Source organism: Taudactylus pleione, unplaced genomic scaffold (genome assembly GCF_031769625.1).
Source record: "Taudactylus pleione unplaced genomic scaffold, aTauple2 ptg000156l, whole genome shotgun sequence".
NCBI lineage: Eukaryota > Metazoa > Chordata > Amphibia > Anura > Myobatrachidae > Taudactylus > Taudactylus pleione.
The window spans coordinates 23,249,420-23,270,000 of NW_028284558.1; the positions used below are offsets into that span (position 1 = coordinate 23,249,420).

General features: G+C 38.6%; 1 protein-coding gene across 3 annotated transcripts in view; it reads right to left on the reverse strand.

The window, feature by feature from the left end:
* ZEB2 (zinc finger E-box binding homeobox 2) overlaps positions 1-20,581 on the reverse strand; it is a 125,985-nt gene that overhangs the window by 94,947 nt on the left and 10,457 nt on the right. Inside the window, exons 3-4 of one of the 3 annotated variants that reach the window (XM_088474865.1) lie at positions 17,660-17,698; positions 13,556-13,651 (exon numbers count right to left, since the gene is read on the reverse strand). The exons of 1 other annotated variant lie outside the window; for it this stretch is intronic. In XM_088474865.1, the coding sequence (XP_088330991.1) occupies positions 13,556-13,651; positions 17,660-17,698 (135 nt within the window). The remainder of the gene's footprint in view (positions 1-13,555; positions 13,652-17,659; positions 17,699-20,581) is intronic. One more of the 3 variants, XM_088474867.1, reaches the window with a different exon arrangement.

Genomic DNA, 20,581 nt, shown 5'->3' on the forward strand with positions numbered 1-20,581 from the left:
ACATAAGTAAACTAATCTGTATTACAAATAGTAACAGACAGCAAGAAATGCTATTTCTATTTAGCCATGGGGTGCAGCCACATTGTACTTCCCATTTAGTTTTTTGTGAACCCCAAAGCTATAATACTAATGCTTGTTACAAGTACTACTAATACAGGAGGTTTGCAATACTCATCATGCTGTTTGAAAGTTATATTCTGTCTCGGTATATAATATGATAAAGGGGGCATTGAAATCGGCAAGGTTGTCAAGTCTTTTCTTTAGGTATTTGTATGATTAAAGTTCCCCTGACACCTATACACCATTTTAGACAGGTATTTTGGGGCTAAAGCAAAATTCAGCCCATCAATTGACTAGGAACTAGTAATTTAAACTTGTAATAAAACGGATCTTATTTAGAAAATGCAGAGCAAAACGCAGTAACTTTGCACAGATGCCCCTATATGATCCACCCAGCTCATTTTAAGGAGGACGAGGCCTCCCTGGTCTCATGACAAGGATGCAGAACCTACAAGTGAGCCTGAGTTCGGAGGTTGCGGTAGGGTGGGAGAAAAGGCGCACTAGGCAAAAGTCTAAAAAGCACATCAAATTCCAATAACTGTTCAATATATCCCCTCTACTCACTTAACAGAATTATTAAGGAGGCATCTGAAACGTCTTTATTACGTTTTTGTGCATTTGTATCTTTTTTACACATTGGACAAAGTCCAGCAAAGTGCAAATGAAAGGGCCAAAATGTGTCCACTTAGAAATGTGGAATGAGACCTGATCTTTGCCAGCTTAGAGCTTGTCCAGAACCCAAGTCCTTTCTCGGAATGGAAATGTCGTTATGATCTTCCATACAACAAGCAAAGTGCACCTTCTTTACTTTTTTTATCTCATTTTAGCAATATCACTCTGCAGAATGAAATCTTGATTTCGCTCCACCCACAAAACTACGTGCATGGGTGCATGCTCGCCACCAGTGCGGTTACATCAGGCTTATATACTTCCTCAAACAGCAGCATTAATCAAACCAAGGGCACTTTACACTTTTTAAATGAGGCCCAGTGCTTCATAATTGCAAAGTCTATTATATACAAGTCTCTATTGCTGAATTTCAACTAACGATAGAATAAGTTAGTAGATCCTGCCATAATTATTGTGCAATATTGTGCACCATCGCAGTACAATCTAAGAGAGAGAGACGAACATCAGGAACGCCCTTAGTTCTGCAAAATATGGCCGTGATGTACAATGCCTGAGCTCTAACATGTGGGTGAGATTCTCTGCCTCACATAAAGGCGCAACTGTCTCCATAGGTCACTTTGAGTTAAGCCACAGTAAATGCAAGGCACATTGTCTCCGCCATTTTTTTTGTGTTTAACTCTTCAGTAGCCAGGAAACTTGGTTATCTTTATTGATTAAAAAGGTAATGTTTACTGACATGGGTTATTTACGAGCCTTGCTCAAAGGTGCATATCAGCACTAAAACCAGTGCCACCTATCAGACATTCGTTCTCATTGTCTAACCTGCACTATACAAATGTAAACAAACTTCTGATTGGTTGCAATAACTCTTAGTGCAGATTTGGCCATTGGAGCAATATTATAAATAACTTTTAAGAAAATAAAAACAGAGGTTTACATCTATGAGGCATTTTCAGTTTTAAACAATCTTAAAACAACAGAGGATTAAAGGTTTTTGTATGTTACAAGACATTTCTAATTCTGTGCACTATAGCCTTGAAAAGCAATCCCGAGAAATAAAGATCATACAACCTAACAGGTAAATACGATTACACCCTGTTATACGATATCTGTACATCTTTACAGAAGAGAAGTGCTGCCTGTTCTATTTTCCCCTACTTGAATCATAAATCATGATAACAGTTAAATGGGAATAAAATGGACCTTGACATCATTATTCCTGATTCACTACTGGAGGTAAATCTGACATATTTTCTATTTAGAAGTGTAAATAAAACTGTGTTGTAGTAAAAGAGAGGGTCAGATTCTAAATGCTGGTGATTTAACAAAGGTCACTTCAGCTGGGTTTAACTGCCAAAAAAAGCTGTGTGGTTCAGGTGGGGAGCGCCCAAACTGGGGTCACAAAGGCTAAGTAGGGGTTTGACTGAACACAGACATGACGACTTGTCTATCACACAATCTACTGCTTACAAGAAGCAATCTGACAGCAAATAACCAGACAAACACAGGTTTAGAGGCAGCTTAGGGAGAGTCACAGGAGTGAGCTTGCCACACTTGAAGTAAAATTATATCCTGCGCTTTCAAAGTTGTGTTTTTTATCCCCCTCTTTAATTTAAACAATGGAGACCTTTTTTCCCTAAAATTTAATGAACAAAGATTTCCCCAGCAACAGACCCCCTGCCCAGCAGGTCACCTATATTTGCGACAGTATGTTTCTTTTCCCACGCTAACCCCGGGGCTCATTTGCATAAGATCTCTGTTGTGACAATTAGTTTCAGGTGAGGTGATTTGTATGAAGCCGGCTCAAAATGATGCTCTAGTTAGGGGGCTTTCCCCCCTGGTTCTGGCTCTAATTGCGACTGACTGGCACCATTCACAATCACCCTCTTGATTCAGCAGATTGTTCTGCCAGTCACTAGCGATGACCTTACGATACACAGAAGTCTATCCTGTATGGCAGACAATGTACAATTTCACAAAAAAAAAATCAACACAAAAAGGCTTTTCTTTAAATTTTACTTATATATTAAAAGCACATGCCCACTTCGGAACAGAAACATCACATTTCAATTTTGCTCTCAAGATTATATAAATATCTATCAATCTATCTTTCTGTTTGTTTGTCTTTTTATCTATCTATCTTCTATCTAATGCTGGGTACAAACTGGCAGATATATTGGCCGGTCAATTGATCGGCCGATATATCGGGTGCCAGTCAGCCAGTGAGTAACAGCGATATGTCTGTGAACAAAATTGTTCACAGATGCACAGCCGATGGCAGATATTTCTGTCCATCGTGTTGTGTGTACACTTGCAGCAGAGGCCGCGGGGAGAGGGGCGCGACAGGCCCCCCTGCCAGCGGGACCCGCGGCCAGATAACAGATGATGGTTGTTCAGTGTGTATGAACAACCATCATCTGCAGATATATCTGTCAGGACTCAGAGTGTACCCAGCATTACATGATCAAACCGGCCCCTGCAGCACTGGCGCCTTAGGCATAAGCCTGTTTTGCTTTCCGCACATCCGTGTTGCTAATGACCCTTTTCTAATTTACAGCATTAGAATAATTGCTATATCACCAAACTTTCAAAGAGTATCTTTTCTTTGCTCAAATGCTTCATTTTCTAATTGCATCAACAAATAAACATGTTGTGCTCTTGCCTAATTGCCCCTTTGATGGTTCTCAGGTGTAAACAATTATTTTCTCTGAAAGTGATCTTTGCAAGGAAGACACAAACAGAGAAGCCATACATCTCTATAAAATGTAAATGAATCAGGTATTAGCAAATATTATCCGGTAAAGACAGTTAAATAATCTGTAAGAAAAAGTATCGCTGAGCCGCTTTAGTACTTTGCCTTTTGAAATATGTAATTATATTTAAAAGGGGTAGTTAATCTTGAGTGAAGAGTGTTCTGCTACCTCTGTGAGGTTCCATATTACATAAAACCATTGCAAATCTGCACAAAGGATTATGAGCAAGCAGTGGGGTCAGGTTTGGTAGAAGCCAGCAAGACCTGTTGCCTCAAACACGACATAACCGCAGTTTAGGAGCAATGGGGATTATTTACAATTGGTAAAAAAAACAAAAAACAATTATCAATTTGCTTTCATCAGTATATTGCAAGTTAAATAATAACAATATTTCTAGAACTATCCTGTATATAATAACTTAATATGCATCTATGTAACTGTAATGTCATCATCCTGCCTGACTGCTGTATGTAAAAATGAAGTCATAGTGGTATAACCTGGTTTTCATGGGCAAACATGAGGTTGCAGTATTCAGGGGCAGTTTAAGAGAGGAGGGGGCCCGTGTACAGCCTCTGTGCGGACCCCTCCTCTCCAGTAGACTTTGGCTTTGTGCCAGAGTGTACTGCACATGAACAGGTCTCCGAGAACATGGCTTCCGCACTATGCTACCGGAGACATCTCTACTGCGCATGTGCAATTCACCAGGAAAATGCACAAAACTCCATTTTTCCAGTTATTTCAGCCTGTAGCACCGGCTGACACGGGACTTATATGGTGTAGGGTGTGCAGTGTGTACGTCCCAGGGGCCTGTGTGCACCGCATACCCTACACCCATTATAGATACGTCAATGGCAGCATTATAGTCTAGCCTAAACGCCGTACAGGAAATGTTGATATAGATCTAGAATGCTATCTGAATGTGTATGACTGAAGCCGTACTGTTATAAACCGACCTAAATGTACAAGAAGCAAGCAATAGTGTTATAGTCCAAATTTAGTGCACATGAATTAAGCATTAGTCCTGCCCAAGTGCAGAATAAAGAGGTGACACTATTCCATGCTTGCTTTCAAGTGCATGACTCGGGTACTAATGTTACAAGCCTGACTGAATGTGGAAGAAGGAAGCAGTAGTGCAATAATCCTGCCAAACTACTAGGTAATAAAATAAAATCATCTGATAATAAGAGAGCTCTCTACTGCCAGCATTTAGATTTGCGTTATTAAATAATATGGACTTTTTTTCATGTGAAATCAATAACCATTCAATTAATGAATTCGTTTTATCAGGAGAACTGAGCAGTGTCAAGTGCATTAAACGTAAGGTGAAATACTTTCTAAGTGTGAAATGAACAATCATCCAGGTCAGTGAGATTTGAATAGATTTAGCCACTATACACATATATTTCATTACATACACCTAGATCTGCAGTGGAATAAAAATGGTATTGTGATTTTCAGTACAAGTGTACTTAAGTTTATAAGCACTAGCCTACAAGTTAGCAAACATATTAGGAGGATGGTACAGTTCAAATTTGCACATTGCACAAGTGACTTTGGACCAAATTTTGATCATAGAGACAGTGGTTCCCGAACTTTTTTGAAGCACTGCGCCCTAGATTTTCAGCATTTTGTACATGGCACCCCTGGGCCAAAAGTTTATTTTTGAGAAAATTCAGCAAGAATTAAATGAAGTAAATTAACAATTAGGTTCAGTAATGTGGCGGTTGACAGGGCTACGCTTCCTTTTGTCCACATATTTTTTTGATTGGTAGCCATTAGCATTGGTTTTGCCTATCACACTGACTAAACATCATTTTATTTGGACCTGTGACACCCTTGCAAGTGCCTAGAGGCACCCAGTTTGGGAACCACTATCTTAGTGCAATCTTGTATGTTAATCTGCCCATCACTATTGCCCATGTGATCTGCAACATACTCACCGATTCTCCCAGTATGTCATTTATGTGCAGCATCGGGAGAGTTTAACAGGATCTCTGACTGCACCCACAGTCTCATTGAAGTGGGGTCCCGAGAGCCTTCATGACAAGGTGAATTGTGTCATTGCAGCACTGAACAGCAGGGGCGAGGCAACAATGACACAATTCATTGTGTATTGCATCATCAAGCCCCAAGACTGAGCAGCTAATGTCTACCTGTATCATTTTGAAAATGATCAATTTATGAGATGTGCTTCTCATGCAAATAGTGCGCTAAACTTTCAATTAACTTTCCAGTTTAACAACACTTTGGAAAAAAGCTCTACCAGCTAAGTTCCTAGGGCCTTCCCAATATGTCATCAGGGGTTGCAGAGCTTTCCAGAACGGATACATCATTTCTAGTGACGTTTCACATGGGCAGTCATGACAAAATCTAGGAACCACGCCGCAAGACTCCGCACTGTGCAAAACAATGCAGCAAGTTTGTTGACTGTATATCAAACCTAAGTAATTAAAATGACTGCTGAAAACAAAATATGCATTTTGTTCTTAGACACAAATTCACATGTTCTAAGGAAACCGCTGCAAAGCAAAAGTGACAAAAAGCTGTCATTTATCAAGTGATGCATTTCTAGGGGATAAAAGAACTGCCGCAAGGAATTCACTGCGCGGCTCTTTCTCCTGCTCAACAGATGGGTCTGCAACAAGTCGCTGTCTGTAGTAGGCCCTCTGGCAGCTCAACTGGGATAATTAGAAATTATTGCACTTCTGTGGGGAAAGGAGAATTTTTTGTCACCCCTTTCATTTTTGTTAAGTTGACACGTACATCATAGTGTGCAGAAATGTGCTGTAAGGGTTAAACATGACCCCCCCACCCCTGCAAATTGAAAAATATCTCCGGAATACTTATGCACAACTGAGAAAGCGGATTGAGACGATCAAAGCACAGCCAGTTTGTATGTACCTTCCATTTTATACGGTAGTATTGCACCGCAATCCTGTTGGTTTTAATCATACTTGTCAACTGTTTATCCAGGTTCCACAGGAGATGCCAGAGGGGAAGGCCCAAGGGGGAGATGTGAGGAGTGAAGCTGTGAATTACTTTATAATAGCCCTGGCATCCCACTGCACAATGCCAATTTACAACACTGGATAGTGGAAAGTGGGGCCACACTGACATGATCCATCGCAAATCACATCATAGAGACCCCGGATCTCCCACTGCTCTGGTAAAGTGGGTAATTCCAGGAGGCTTGTCCACTCTCTTGGGAGTCTGGGAGAGCTACCTGAACTTTGTGAGTGCCTCGGACATTGGTGTGGCCACATCCCGGTGTCTGCGCAATGGATCTGGCAGGTGCAAGGACCAGCGCATGTACAGAAGCATGTTGATAGTACCAGCTTCTAGGGACTGCATTGGCTGCAGCCCCCAGAAGCCATGTAGGGCTGCCTGAAAGGCAGAGCAGCGGTTAACACTGGAAGCCACTCTCTGCTAATCGCAGCCCGGACTGGCAGTCCCAGGGAAAGGAAACACCTCCCCCTGGGGCTGCCTGTCCTGTGTATATCTGACAGGCAGAGCTTCCAATGGGAAGCCACTGCCAGGCACAGTGTAACCACTGCCAGGCACAATGTAGCCACTGCAGTCACGGATTGCAACTGGCTCACTGAAGTGGCGGATTTTTACTGGGGGGGGGCTGCATCCATGCAGCCCCTAGGTAAAATCCGACACTGAATGTTTCTTACAACTATATTGTGTAGTCGACCTTTCTCTGACTGAGTGTCTTTGCATGAAATATATATTTCCTTGGGTACATTTACCAGATCTGATCAAGTCCCTAGTCTCAATGAAGGTAAAAATAAAAGCCAAAGTCAGTAGATGCATTTATAAAACCCAGGTGATACATTGATAATTAGAGTCACTACATAGAAATACAATGTACCGTAAGTGCCTGCACTGGCTTATAAAACAGATCACTATGCAACCGGTATAAGACAAGCAGCTGAGCTATTTTTTGACATTTAGGTTCATCTAATAAAACATAAAACACGTTTGGAGCAAATGTTTTGCCTTGATGCACAGATTCCCTCCTGATCCCATCACTTGACTCGTATTACCGATGAAATACAGAAAACCAGCAAGAACAATGCCCGATATTCATCCCAGTTCCTGTCCCTATAAATAAATTTACAATGAAAATCTTATGCTGCTCTTTCCACCTCCTATACACACAGCGCGTGTATCCGTGCTGGCATTATCTAATGCACGTAAAATAAAACGTTTTATGAGACTTAACTGCAGACTGCTAATCGATCATTACGCTGTATAGTTTTATTACTATGCACTGCCTTTACAATCATCTATAATGTAAATTGCAGATTTCTTCTGGGCGTTCTCCTCTCGTTACTCTCAGCAAAACTTCAAGCAACCTCATAATAAACCTTTCTATTAAAAATCCGGATACCGTCAGCTCAGTTTTACCCTGTACAAAATTATAATCTACACTTTATCTTTTCAAAATGAGGTACAAAATGCATATCAGCAGAATCTGCTCTCTGCTTTATTTCATTTATAAATTACGAGAATGATGCTATTATATATTATTAATTTCTGCTGTTCTTCAACTTCAGTCTGCAGCGGTGAACTTGGGATGTTAAGATGGTGTAATTATGTTCTGCTAAGGTGCCCATCCGTTTCCATTGAAGAATTTATAGGATTCTAAGTTGCGCTGCTCTTTAGGCTGAACAGGAGTGAGCATCGCAGAACATAAGCACATTCGTTTGTACAAGAACACCTGCTTAGCATGACAGCTGATGTCAGTCAGCATGAATAACACAAAAGAAAAATATCAACAACTGCATAAAGTAACCTAGTTTATACATTGTAGCAGAGCATCCAAGCATACCATTATTACAATGAGTGGACATTAATTTGGCCAAGAACTGAGCAACTACAGTCTCCCTCACTTGAGTATGACAGAGGGAATTTTGTGTTCACTCTTTTGTAATTGTAGATCTTGTTTGTCGGGTGGCATCATATACAGGCTTGTATTTCCTGGAGCCTGGAGCCTAGAGCACCAGTACTCAGACAGAAGCTTTCAAATAGTTTAAAGTTTATTTACTCAGTTTGAATTTTATAAATTGGTTGCTCAGAAATTACCAACAGTCTACTTTTTTCCTGTACAAATTATCTAGGAGGGGTTTTGGAGAGAGAGGTCTGAATGTTGGGTGCCCAGTTACTAAGTTAGGGTTTATTTACTCTCAATGACTATGGCAGCATCAGCTAAACAGAACTTTGAAAATCTCAACGCCCTCCTTGTCTGTTATGGGAAACCCAGCACCCTGACGGATGTGCCCAACATGGGATTTCTCATTCCTGTGGTATCGCCAATCTGTATTTTCTATTCCCTTCTGCTAACCACTGGAGACTGTCTCTAGCCGTCTAAATCAGGGGGATCTCTTCCACGCAACGATCCGAGTTCCCACAACTTTTGCCAATCACTACAATTTTTTTTCAGAAGAAAGTAGAGATTCATCTATTTCTAGATTCAGTCTACAGTGAGCATTCATGTATTAATACATACATCTCTGCTTACTAATGATTATACCTAGTATCAGGTAATGAAGAAGGTTAGGCAGAGCCTATACATAATTTATACTAACAGATGTGCAAATTCACACAAAAAGTGTACATGATTAAATAGACCAATGTTTCTGGATTAAACACATGTTAAAAATGCACAGTATAAGCTATCATAGCCTATATAACATAACATAAATATTTACATAGGAACACCTGCCTTTATATATAGTTTACATATTAAATTGGAGGCATGAAGACTGGACTCTGAAAGAAATCGTATGCTCCGAGTCGTATCAATTTTTAACAAGCTTGATAACTGTATCAGGAAAAATCATGGCTTCCTGCACGCCCACAAGATCAGCTACTTTCTGTTGGACATTAAAGGTCCGTCATCAAAGGTTATATTTTCAAATGCACATAACAGAGAGAGCGTTAAGATGTGACTTCTTTTAGGCCATTGATATGGTTCCTTGAAGTAAAAAAAAACTTACGCTAGTAGCTGCTGACAACAAAATAGCATTTTCTTTTACTACTATTTGAAGATGCCAACAGGAAATATCAACAGAAAGAGATAAATGAATGTCTAAAAGAAGGGGGAATTAATGAAATCGCCTAAAGTATGGCGAGCGCTGAGAGAGAATAATACCTCAGCTTTGGAGTCATATACGGACCCAATTACGGCTTAATGAAAAGAATATAAAATAATACTGCACCGGTTCATCACAATCTCAATCACACATTAACGCTGTTGATTTACAGGATATTTATCTGTTCTGTGAATTCTGCCCTTTGCATTCGGTTCCGCAGATGTACAAGCGACGTTCAATGGGGAACAAAGACAGCACATTTTAACACAAATATGAGCCTTTGTAATGAGCTATGCAGAACAGCTGTAAGTGCAGCTGTAATTTACAAAAAAAATGTTCTTTTAATGTCCAGCTGGCCTTTCGCTTTAATAAAATTGACATATTGATTCTTTTGAATTTACAGATGCCTGTTTCATAAACTCTATCTCCAAAGCCTAGGCATCTTCAGAGCGGTGTCATTTTTTTTCTCCAAATGGATCAATTATGTGCTCACGTAATCCTGTTACCTGTGAAATCCATGCATACTTTTCCCATTTGCCTCAGCTCCCAGGCGGACAAACTAGCATTATGTACGCATAAACAAACAGAGCATTTCCCAGATATTAGGAATTGTTTTCAAACTGGAAAGCTGTCTCCTGGGTCATTCTCCAAATCATAGATAGTATTTCTCTTCCTTCAAGTAACCTCGGTGTGGAAGATAAATAAATAACTTCAATGTTATGGCTTCTCAAGAGAATCTTCTATTTATCTTCAAGGCCCTTCCCCCGACCCATTCCAAGAATTATTTCACTACTTTCTATAAGTACCTGTACATTAGTTCCTAACCACGTTCATATATATTTTGACCTGGTGTCCTCCATGGCGAGGCAGCTTTGTTAACCCTAACGAGACATCTCGGCCATTAATGTACCACAAATGCTCAGCAAAAATAAAACGTAAGGGAACAGATCTATGGGTAAAAGCTTCCTTAGGAATCATAAAGGGCCCTTTTCTATTGTTCACAAGAGAATTTCTGAGGAAGTCTTTGTGTGCTGCCTAATGCGGCAACATCAAGAAAATACAGAAGATTGTGGAAGACAAAGCAATGTTATGCTGTGTACACACTACACGATGTGTACCCAGCACGACATCACCAGCGTTGAGACCCGGCATGCGGAAAGTGCATACACAGTTGCCGATGCTGGGTCCGACGGGGGCAGTTACGTGTCATGCTGCATTCTGCAGTATAGCATCATTGGCGACATTCCCCATCGGCCCTGCAGTAGGTCAAACGGGCAATGGTGCTAGCAACTCGCGGGAGCGCGCATATTGTGAGTACACACTAGAGGATGTACCCGATATGTGGCTCGGATCCGTGAGAACGGAAAACATATCGTCTAGTAGTGTGTATCCAGCTTTAGTATGGTTAGGTAAATAGTTGCCTCCATATAATGTGTTAAACCTTGCTTTCTGAAATCAAATAAAAAAATTTGCATTTCATCAACGTTGTGTACTTTGCATTATACATCAATGTTGTATACTGTGCATACAACATTGCAGTTAACTGTTTGAGGCATTCTCTACAGGTCTTTTACTACAAGCCTGTTTTTTTGCCTGAAAAGTCATGCTGACTTAAGTTTATTTGGCCATGGGTGTCTTTGTAGTCCTATCTACCAATCTTCTAAAAAGCATTATTCAACTGGACCAGTCACCTATACACCATAGAAGTAGCCATGTTGTAGGATCCACCCTATCAATTCACTTGGTATTATTCATATGACTAAGACCACTAATCTTAATTATGCAAAAGAACATAAGAGTGAGCTTTAAAAAATTTTAGGCATATAATAATGGCATGCCAATCACATCAATTATGCCATACAATGATGTCATAAGTTGATGTCACACAAACATTTACTACATTGATGATAGGAATGGTACAACATTATATGCTTAGATTACATATAATTAGTGCCAAATGAATGCATGTAAAACAGACTGTATCTATGCTAATACATAAATTCACATAGACAGAAAATCAATACATAGACAATATTCACGGTCAGAAAGAGGTCACAGAATGCAATTAATGAAAATATATCCAAGATAAAGGCGGTTTTAAAAATGAATATGCATAATGTATATATATATATATATATATATAAATATATATATATAATTGGGGGAATGTCATTATCTGGCCCATATCTACAAATGTAGTGTTTTCATATTTGAAATAAAAGTCAAATAAAGTTATAAATGCCTAATTAGTGTACAGTATCATATGTTTATAATATTATCCAGCCAGCGAACAACTATTTATAATAACTCCCAATCCATATGTGTTAGCTTTACTTCCAACATGAATCGGTATCACATTTCTGACAACTACCTATAATGTAATCAACAGTCAAAAGGGGGCAGCATAGATGTAGCACTGGGTATGACTCTATGCCAGGGTGCTATCTGGCAGTGCTTGTATGTTATGCCATGTTCCCGTGAGTTTCTTTCCAGATGCTCAAGTTTGCCTCCATAGACCAAGGTTAAATTGCCTCCAATGAGTAAATGTGTCCGTCACCTACTGTAGGGAAGTTAGCTTGTAACCTCAATAGATGCAAGGTCTGTTGTGCCCAGACACAAGTCGCTGCATTGCTCTGCATGTTGGTGCTATATAAAGCATTATATAGCCAAATTAAGGTCTAGTTGATTGTGTATAAGTAGATATTCTATTCATTGTATAATATGCTCCACCAGGAACCTGATACAAGGTATGATAACACAAGTACTCTGCCTTCTAAAGTTAGGCCAAATACAAAAATACAAAATGTGTGGAATTATTTTCAAATTACCTCAATATTTTGTAAACATCTTCACCTGCATGCTGAGAATGGCAAGGAGGGGAAGTGGCAGTTGTGCATTTTTTCCCCTCATTCTCTTCTGAATATATTTATAAATTACCTCATCACTGACTGAAATTAACACTGATTCTTACAGGCAATTTCTCAATTTCCAATGCTAATTACATTTTTTTTACTTTTAAATTCTGTACCACCTGTTTTGGGCAAGACATCTTAGGCAGCGCGACCACATTTAATCACAATTTTAATTAACCGCCCCGTAGATGTGGAAAAGAAGCAATTATAATGTAGATGAATGATGATTTTTTTTTTTTTTGCTGGAATTGTTTTGTTTCCCCGCATGTTGATTGTTGAACAGCACACAAATACAGTAACTGCGCTTTTTTTTTATCATTGTAATTTTATAATTGTTTTTGTATAAAAAAAACAACAAAAAAAACATTTTGAGAATAAGTGACATCATCTGTTTACAAATTGATTGATTTTGTAAACTTGCTGCGTAGTAATCTTGAAATGAATTTTAAGAAAGAGGTTTTTCCCTGAATTAAAGTTACTATGTAAATTCACGTCTGTCAGGATAACGATATTTGCTAAACATCAATTATATTATGAAATGATAATGAGCTTCCGCAAAAGGATTTAATTTTTTTTTTTTTAAAGACAAAAGAATATAGGATTGCATTGCGTTCATTTATTTGCAAAATTGAGAAACAATGTCTGAAGTATGACATAAAATGCTGCAGAGACGACTCCGGACTGCTGGAGTTATTACTAACATATGGGGCCAATACACTTGTATGCCGTTCTGTGGGCCGGCCCCGTTCATGAGTTATGGTATGTAATGATCTCACAGCTTGCCTGAAAGTTCCATAGTGCTTGATCATTAATACTTGCAGGCTTAAATAGTTATCTTGCTCAAGAATGAAAAAAAGAACAACAATTTTTACATTGATGGGTAAAAAAAACGCAGTTCATGTATTTATAGATTGGGAGACAGATACTGACATGATCCAACAATTAATGCTTCCTCAGGGATGTCAATCTCATAGCTCTAATTACAAAAAGATTTATAACAGTTATGATAACCACCGCAAACATTTAAGAAGACATGTCATAACAGAAGGCGATTGTGCATGAGAAACTGAGACAACAGTACACTAGGAAAAGGACCTACTATTTCGTGAGTCTTTCCTCCTATAAATATTTGGGTGTCGTTCTGGTAGAAGGGGTGGATCCTGCTCATCTCTGTCAATGTGTAAAATAAGTCCTCCTTTTTTAAGCAAGGGAGAAAAACAAGGAATGATTCAAACAGCCGAAAGAACATTATTCAAACACACCGATCTACGTACTAGACGATTTGTATTATGACAAGAACATTAATTAGAAGCCAGATCCGGGTGAGACAGGTGATTTTGAACAGGTAAAACCTTGGAGCGTTATTTTAGAGAGGTCGCATAAGGTGCTTTGGTTTATAACTCTACTATAAAAGTGTTTCATTCACTCGCTTCGCTGAACAAATATGTAAAATTGAAAGATGTGATAGTACAGATCGTGACGTTTAAAAATGCACCTTTCTATGAAAAATACAGATTTTCATGTTTCATTTAATATAGTACAAGATGTCACATAATGAGCTATATCTCAGCATCAATTCCTCTGCTTTCGCTTTTTTTTTCCATAGCCTGGCTCAAATTATTTAAATCAGACATTTGTAACAGAGTATATACATTGCACCCATTAAATACATCATTACTGCTGATCACATATAGAATGAAACTTAAGCGAAAAAATTTCCAAAGTCAGAGAAGAGGGAGGATACAGGCACACTGTTCTATGTTAACTCTAGAAGATGCACAGACAACGCTGAACATCTGTCTGTGTAAACCTCCTCTGCTAATGGGGTCTGTAGGTTAATACAGTGAAAGGGGTCCAACATTTTCACTTATTTGATGGGGGAAAAAGAACTAACAAACCACAAATAATTATAACAGTGTCAAAAAAGATGGTTTAGAAAATAGTAAAGAGACAGGAAGAAGCTCAGTTTGATCATGTTGACTCCCACTACCATGTAGGCTCATTTTATGATACTCAATTATTCTTTCTTGGGCGCTGCAGAACAGACTGAAAAGTCTATGGCGCAGCAGTTTGAAGCAAACAGACAACCAAACACTTATGACAGAGTGCAATAAAATGTGGTATTTATGCTAAATTCACCTTCCACTATAGTGGGGGTAGCACCGGCACCAAATTGACAGTCGCTTAAGGGTGGACAGGGGACAAACCCATCATAATCATTTATGTATAACGCGCAACAGCTTCTGCAACGCCGGATAGCCGCATATACTAGAGATCGGCGGTTATTACAGGGACCAATACCCAACTGTTGTCTACTGGTTAAATCACAACAATGTTATCAGAAAGCGAGGGATCATGCATTGCTATTGTTTTATTTCTAGACATGCACAAGAGTAAAGGTGACAACATGTAACTATAACAATGTGAGTGTGGTGCCATCCCATCTAGAGGTGAAATTATTCTGTCCCAATGCCTTTGTGCCAACTTTTAGAATGATCCTGGCACACCATAGACTTGCATTCCTACCCATATGCATTTATTTGTAAATCATCTCACTATGACAGAATGCAATTCGAATTATTCTTGTCAGTTTAAAAGTCTAAGCAATTTTCAACGCCTGCAAATACAGCTAACCTTTATGTAGAAGCTTATAAGCAAATCCACTGTAGGAATAATCACTTCTAACAAATGATCAAAGAAAAATAAATCTTTCCTACTAATAAGACTTTTTCATAAAAAAAAAAAAAAAAAAAGAAATGAAATCCCCCCATTTTAAAATGGATAACAGCTTGGAGGCAAGTTACAATCTATGTTTGGAAAGTTATTGTTTTATTGTTTGCTATATGGAAATCAGAACAATATTTCAATGCCTGTTTCACTATCTTAAGACTTTGAAATAAAAGTTTGTGCGTGGAGTGTGGAAGCTCATTGTTCAAACCTTAAGTTTTAATATTGAGGCATAAACAGAGCATTAATAAGGGGGGACTGTGACAAGACCAATATTCAGGAGGAGGATGCCAGCACGCCATCTCCATCCCTTTGTTCAAAGCTTAACAAAAATGTGCCGTCACACCATTTAAACTCAACAGGGCCTGTCGAATGGGTATCAACAGATCAGCCATTGCCTGTCACACACAGGACTAAAAAGTATTTGAAAGCAAAGCTTACGTCTGCTGCGTCTGCTGGAGAAGTAACGGAGACTTATTAATCAGACTAATACTTGGAAAAAAAGTACTTCAAATTTGGAAGTAGACAAAGTATTTGAATGAATATTTATATACTCTTGTTAGAGCGGTAAACATTATAATATTTATATATCCGTCCTTATCTTTATTTTAAGGCAAGAAAGTGATATACACTTTCACTGTCTTTAAAAAAAAAATTGAAGAAGTTATTTTTTTTTTTGTTCTACAACGGCGAGTTTCAGGATATCATTGACCAAACAATAAAGTAAATGGTGCAACTGTTCAAGGAAGCCTTTATTTTATTTTGGTTTAATTAACTGTGCCAAGCTTTCTGTTTTCTTTTCTGATGGAGAAAGTCCCCCTCTCCCCTCCCCACACACACACATCATAACCCTCTCATAGGTTGGCATCAACTCTGCAGAAAGTAAGACCAGCCTTTAAAGAATGGTCATAGGTAAAGTTCTCTGGCTAAAATTCAGCCTACTTTTGTTGGTGACAGGTCGTCATGGGATGGTCCTGAAATTTGCCCAAACTTTATCTTAAGCTAACGTGGTTTGGAATAAAAGGGACAAAAAGCCAGGAGTTCACCAAATCATTTTTTTTTCCAGTCTAGTCTAGACAGGCGGTGTCAGATACTGAACGTGTAACTGAAGCCGACAATGTATTAAAGGCCAATCAGCATCCGTGAGACATGAAACCTTTCAGTTGGTAAGCTGCCTGCACTCTGAGAGTTACATAGTCCCTCTCTCAGTCCAATGCTGTCAGTTTACTGCTTGAATTTCAGCTGTCTCTCTCTCCTAGTCCCTATCCTGTCAGTTTCTGGGCTGCCAATTTCAACTTGAAGCTTGACTGGACTGATCGGATGCAAATACCTCGAGGGAAAACCCAGAAACTGATGAACAGTTATGTCAAGTCGATTTTGCACCATCGGGAAAAGGTAACCTCTGCGAGACAAAAACCAACAAGGTTAAAGAGACAGGGGTTTTCGCGTGTAATATCACTGCTCTACATCTTGTTCACTGTCTCCTATCCCTCAGAAATTGAAACTGTCAGAATTATTCCTAATTGCAGATGCAAAGCTGCCATTACAAAGAAAAACAGGGGCAGAGCAGGCATTAAAAGTAGCAGCCTAATTACTTTAATTACAAGGGACTATTATTTTTTTTTCACTATTTTTTTTTAGCAGTTCACAATAAGATATCTTCAGTTTTACGATAAGATATCTGCATGTAATTTAAATATCACCAACAGAATGTATCATAACAAAACAAAAACAAAACAAAAAAACTAAAAAATAAAATTATATTTATAAACCAAAAGAAAGTTCTGAGTTGCCCAAATGTTCACTTGGATATTGTATCATATATCATATATATTTCTTTTTTATAAGTAGCAACAGCATGTTGCAGAAATGTACAAAGTTTAAAAAAGACTATGCAAAAACCGGAAATATTTAGAAGCTAACGCTCAGTGGGTAAGAGCACAGAGACATATGATGAGGACTATGCTTCAGTCCCTTGCACTGGCTCCTTTGGACCAAGTCACCTGCTCTTTCTGTATCCCAGTAACCAAAATACACTGTATGGTGCAACACAAACAGTCTATGGCTTTTACAAAAATCACTGAATAAAACTTCTAAATAGGTCAAAGTTTTCAGAATAAGAATCATGTAATTCTACAACGCTATGGGACAAAGGAATGATTGCTAAATACTTTTTGTGGCTTTGAAAATATTGATCTATATCTAGATACGTGCGCATACGGTACACTGAGGTGTTGGTGAATTGGGTAGCAATCAAGATAATTTCAGTGGCTGGTCAGGCAAAGCCACTGTTGTAGTTTCTCACCCTTATCCCAGAGGAGGTGTTTGTACGACATCACAGTTTGACAGCACAGAAACACTGCAACCATACAGTAGCTTTCCGATCAAAGAATATACTGACACGTATCATTTGTGGTATAGGCTCACAAGATTCGGCCACCACATTTTGTCACTGTGCGAGTGTTAAACTCCATACCTTCTACTTTTGTCTGCTTGCCTTGAACCCAAATTTCCCCTTTTTTGGAAAAAAAAAAAAAAGATGTATAAGTACAATGAACTGCTTGAAATCTTCACTTGATACAACATGGGCGGTCATTTTTTTTTTAACACTTGTTGCAATTTAAAAATATATCTATATTTCAGCCTCAAGTTATTTTGTAGTAATATAGTAGTGTTCCATTTCCCTGTCAAACCGTCAACTCTTGCAAATGCAACATATAGGCCATGTGTTTCAAACTAATTTCTAAATAGTAACTAATGTTTGTATTATCTCTCCCCATTACAGAGCTGCTGAGTATGTTGGTGCGTTATATGTAAAAGATGCATGGTAATAACAAAATAAAACATTTATCCTGTATGTTTGCAAATGTTTTACTCTGATACATAATGTTGACCTTAGAGCATGTGCTATGGAGAGTGTGAGCTCCAACCTGCAAACTGCAGGTGATAGAGGTGTTTTGCAGACTTATAAGAATGTGAATTGGAAGCTCACATTACCGGTGTCTTAATATATTTATGTTGGAGTACCCTCATTTACCTCAGCAAGCAGTATTGCTCAAAGCTCATTATGAGAAGATGGTCAAGATTTGGATTTCTTTAAAAATGTATAAAAACAGCTAAAATCATGTAACTTCGACCTGTTTTTGTTCCTACAGTATTATTAAAAACAATAACAATTACATTCATAACCAGTAACTTCCAGTAAATTTTGACTATCTCACAGTACCTGAAATGATGAGGAAGAGACTAATAATGCAATCCAAAACATGCAATGTTTTATAGATCCGAGTTCAGAACTTGATGACAAGATCTAAGTCGGGACTCAATTCTACTCGGAACTCCAAAGTGATCCAAGCTGGGACTTGGTTCAACACGGAACCTCAAAATTCTAGTGTGTTTGGCTTTCAGCAAAACCGAATCGCTCATCTCTAATATATTGTGTATATATATATATATATATATATATATATATATATATATATAATAATATAGTACCCAATGACTTGCCAATGGCAGATATATTTAAAACTAAGTAGTTGTTTTAGTTCCATAAAAAAGAAGATTCCTTAACTTTATGTGTATCAAACAATCCATTCTAATTCTTTTTCATATGTTAATGAATATCTATTTCCATTGCCAGCATTGGAAATAACTACCTGGAATTATGACTTCTAATGCACCTTGTATTCCCTAAATTCAGAAGCTGACATACAGACCTACATGTACGTGATGGATGTGTGCATGTTTGACGTGTTTGATAGATTGCTGTATTAGACCATAGTTTGATATAACATATTTTACCTAAACATGCAATGAGTGTATTTACCAGAACATAACTTCACATAATGACTTCATGTTCCCTCTCTTTATCCTGACCTTTCCTTCTCCCTTTCATCATCATATTCTTCCTCTACTAATGCACCTTTCTGCTTGTGATGAAATCTGAGTACTTCCCTTTTCTTTAGAACCTGAAATTCTTTGTAGGCATCGAGGGTATTCAGCAATTGCCTCCTTGCCCCTTAAGCCCACCCCTGCAGTAGTTCAACTGGCCTAGACCTCCAAGGAAGAGGATTAATTCTTCACATAGGCCATCTGTTGCAGTGCATGCTGGGAAATTAATATCAACTGCCAAAGTACTTTGCTTAGTGGCTCAGGCAAGAGGTTCTGCAGCAGATTACTCCAATCAGGACACTAATTAACAATGAGGGAACAGAGCACCATCATTGGGGGCCACATCCCACTCATTTGTTACAATCAACCAACCATATGCACTTAGAAGCAATAATTTGTAACACACTGATTGGTGAGGGGGTCAGCACGTGTGTCCATATTACCCACCTGAGCCAGGGCACTGCTTGGGATCAGTATAAGATATTGCTGCTGCCTTTCCACCAATAGTCTGATTAGCAATAGTCTCAAATAAATGTAGTCTAATTCGTGCTTATTTTTTATTTCAGAAGGAATACATTATGCCTGATTGTTCATACGAATAACATAACACTTCATTATTGGATGATTTGACAGATGGTATTTCTGCCAACCAGACAGCCACTGCCAGCTTGCACAGTGCTTCTGCCACCCTGGGACTTACAATGTAGGCACTCAGGACTCACTATTACATCTGATCTACCTTGTATTAGGGCACATAACCTGGCACTGTGAAAATAGCCAAAGCACTGGGAAGGGATCTAGGGGTTAATATTGCTCACCCATGTCTCACTAGCATTTGTAATTGAAATATATACCATCGGAAAAGGGGGATGATGTCATACCATATTTTATTACCATTTGTTGCCTACAATAGTGGTTTGATTTTACAAATTAATTTTAATATGCTTTTATTTTTTGTAACCCCAACTTGTGCCATTCTGTAGCAATTTAGAACTGATCCCATTATTTTTCATTTTATGAAAGGGATTATCACGGAAAAGAACATTTAGATTAACCTGTAGCTGTGACTACCTTTTATACTTACGGCGCCAACATGTTCTGCAGCTCTGTACAATCAGTGGCGCTAACACAAGAGCTAACAATCTAAAGGAACTCTAAATTAACTCTATTCATGCCTCAGGATCGCTCAACAATTGTGTTACATGTATATAAGGCAGTAAGCTATACTTTGATAGTCCACGATGACTGTCAGAGGGGCATAAGAGAAAATTTCAGGAGGGAGGCTGCATTTATACTTGAAAACTGCTGTATCACCTACAAGGGAAGTTGATCTGCACCGCACTGTCAAATCACCAGGAGGCTGTGACAAAGGGAACTGTCTGTGTACAAGGTGTAACACCATAACAGACACCTTTAATCTTGTCATGTCTCATAGTCTGCACTTTCACACGTTACTGGCTGCTCCCACAGTGACACTTGCAGTTCCTAACTAAATAAGGAAATTGTC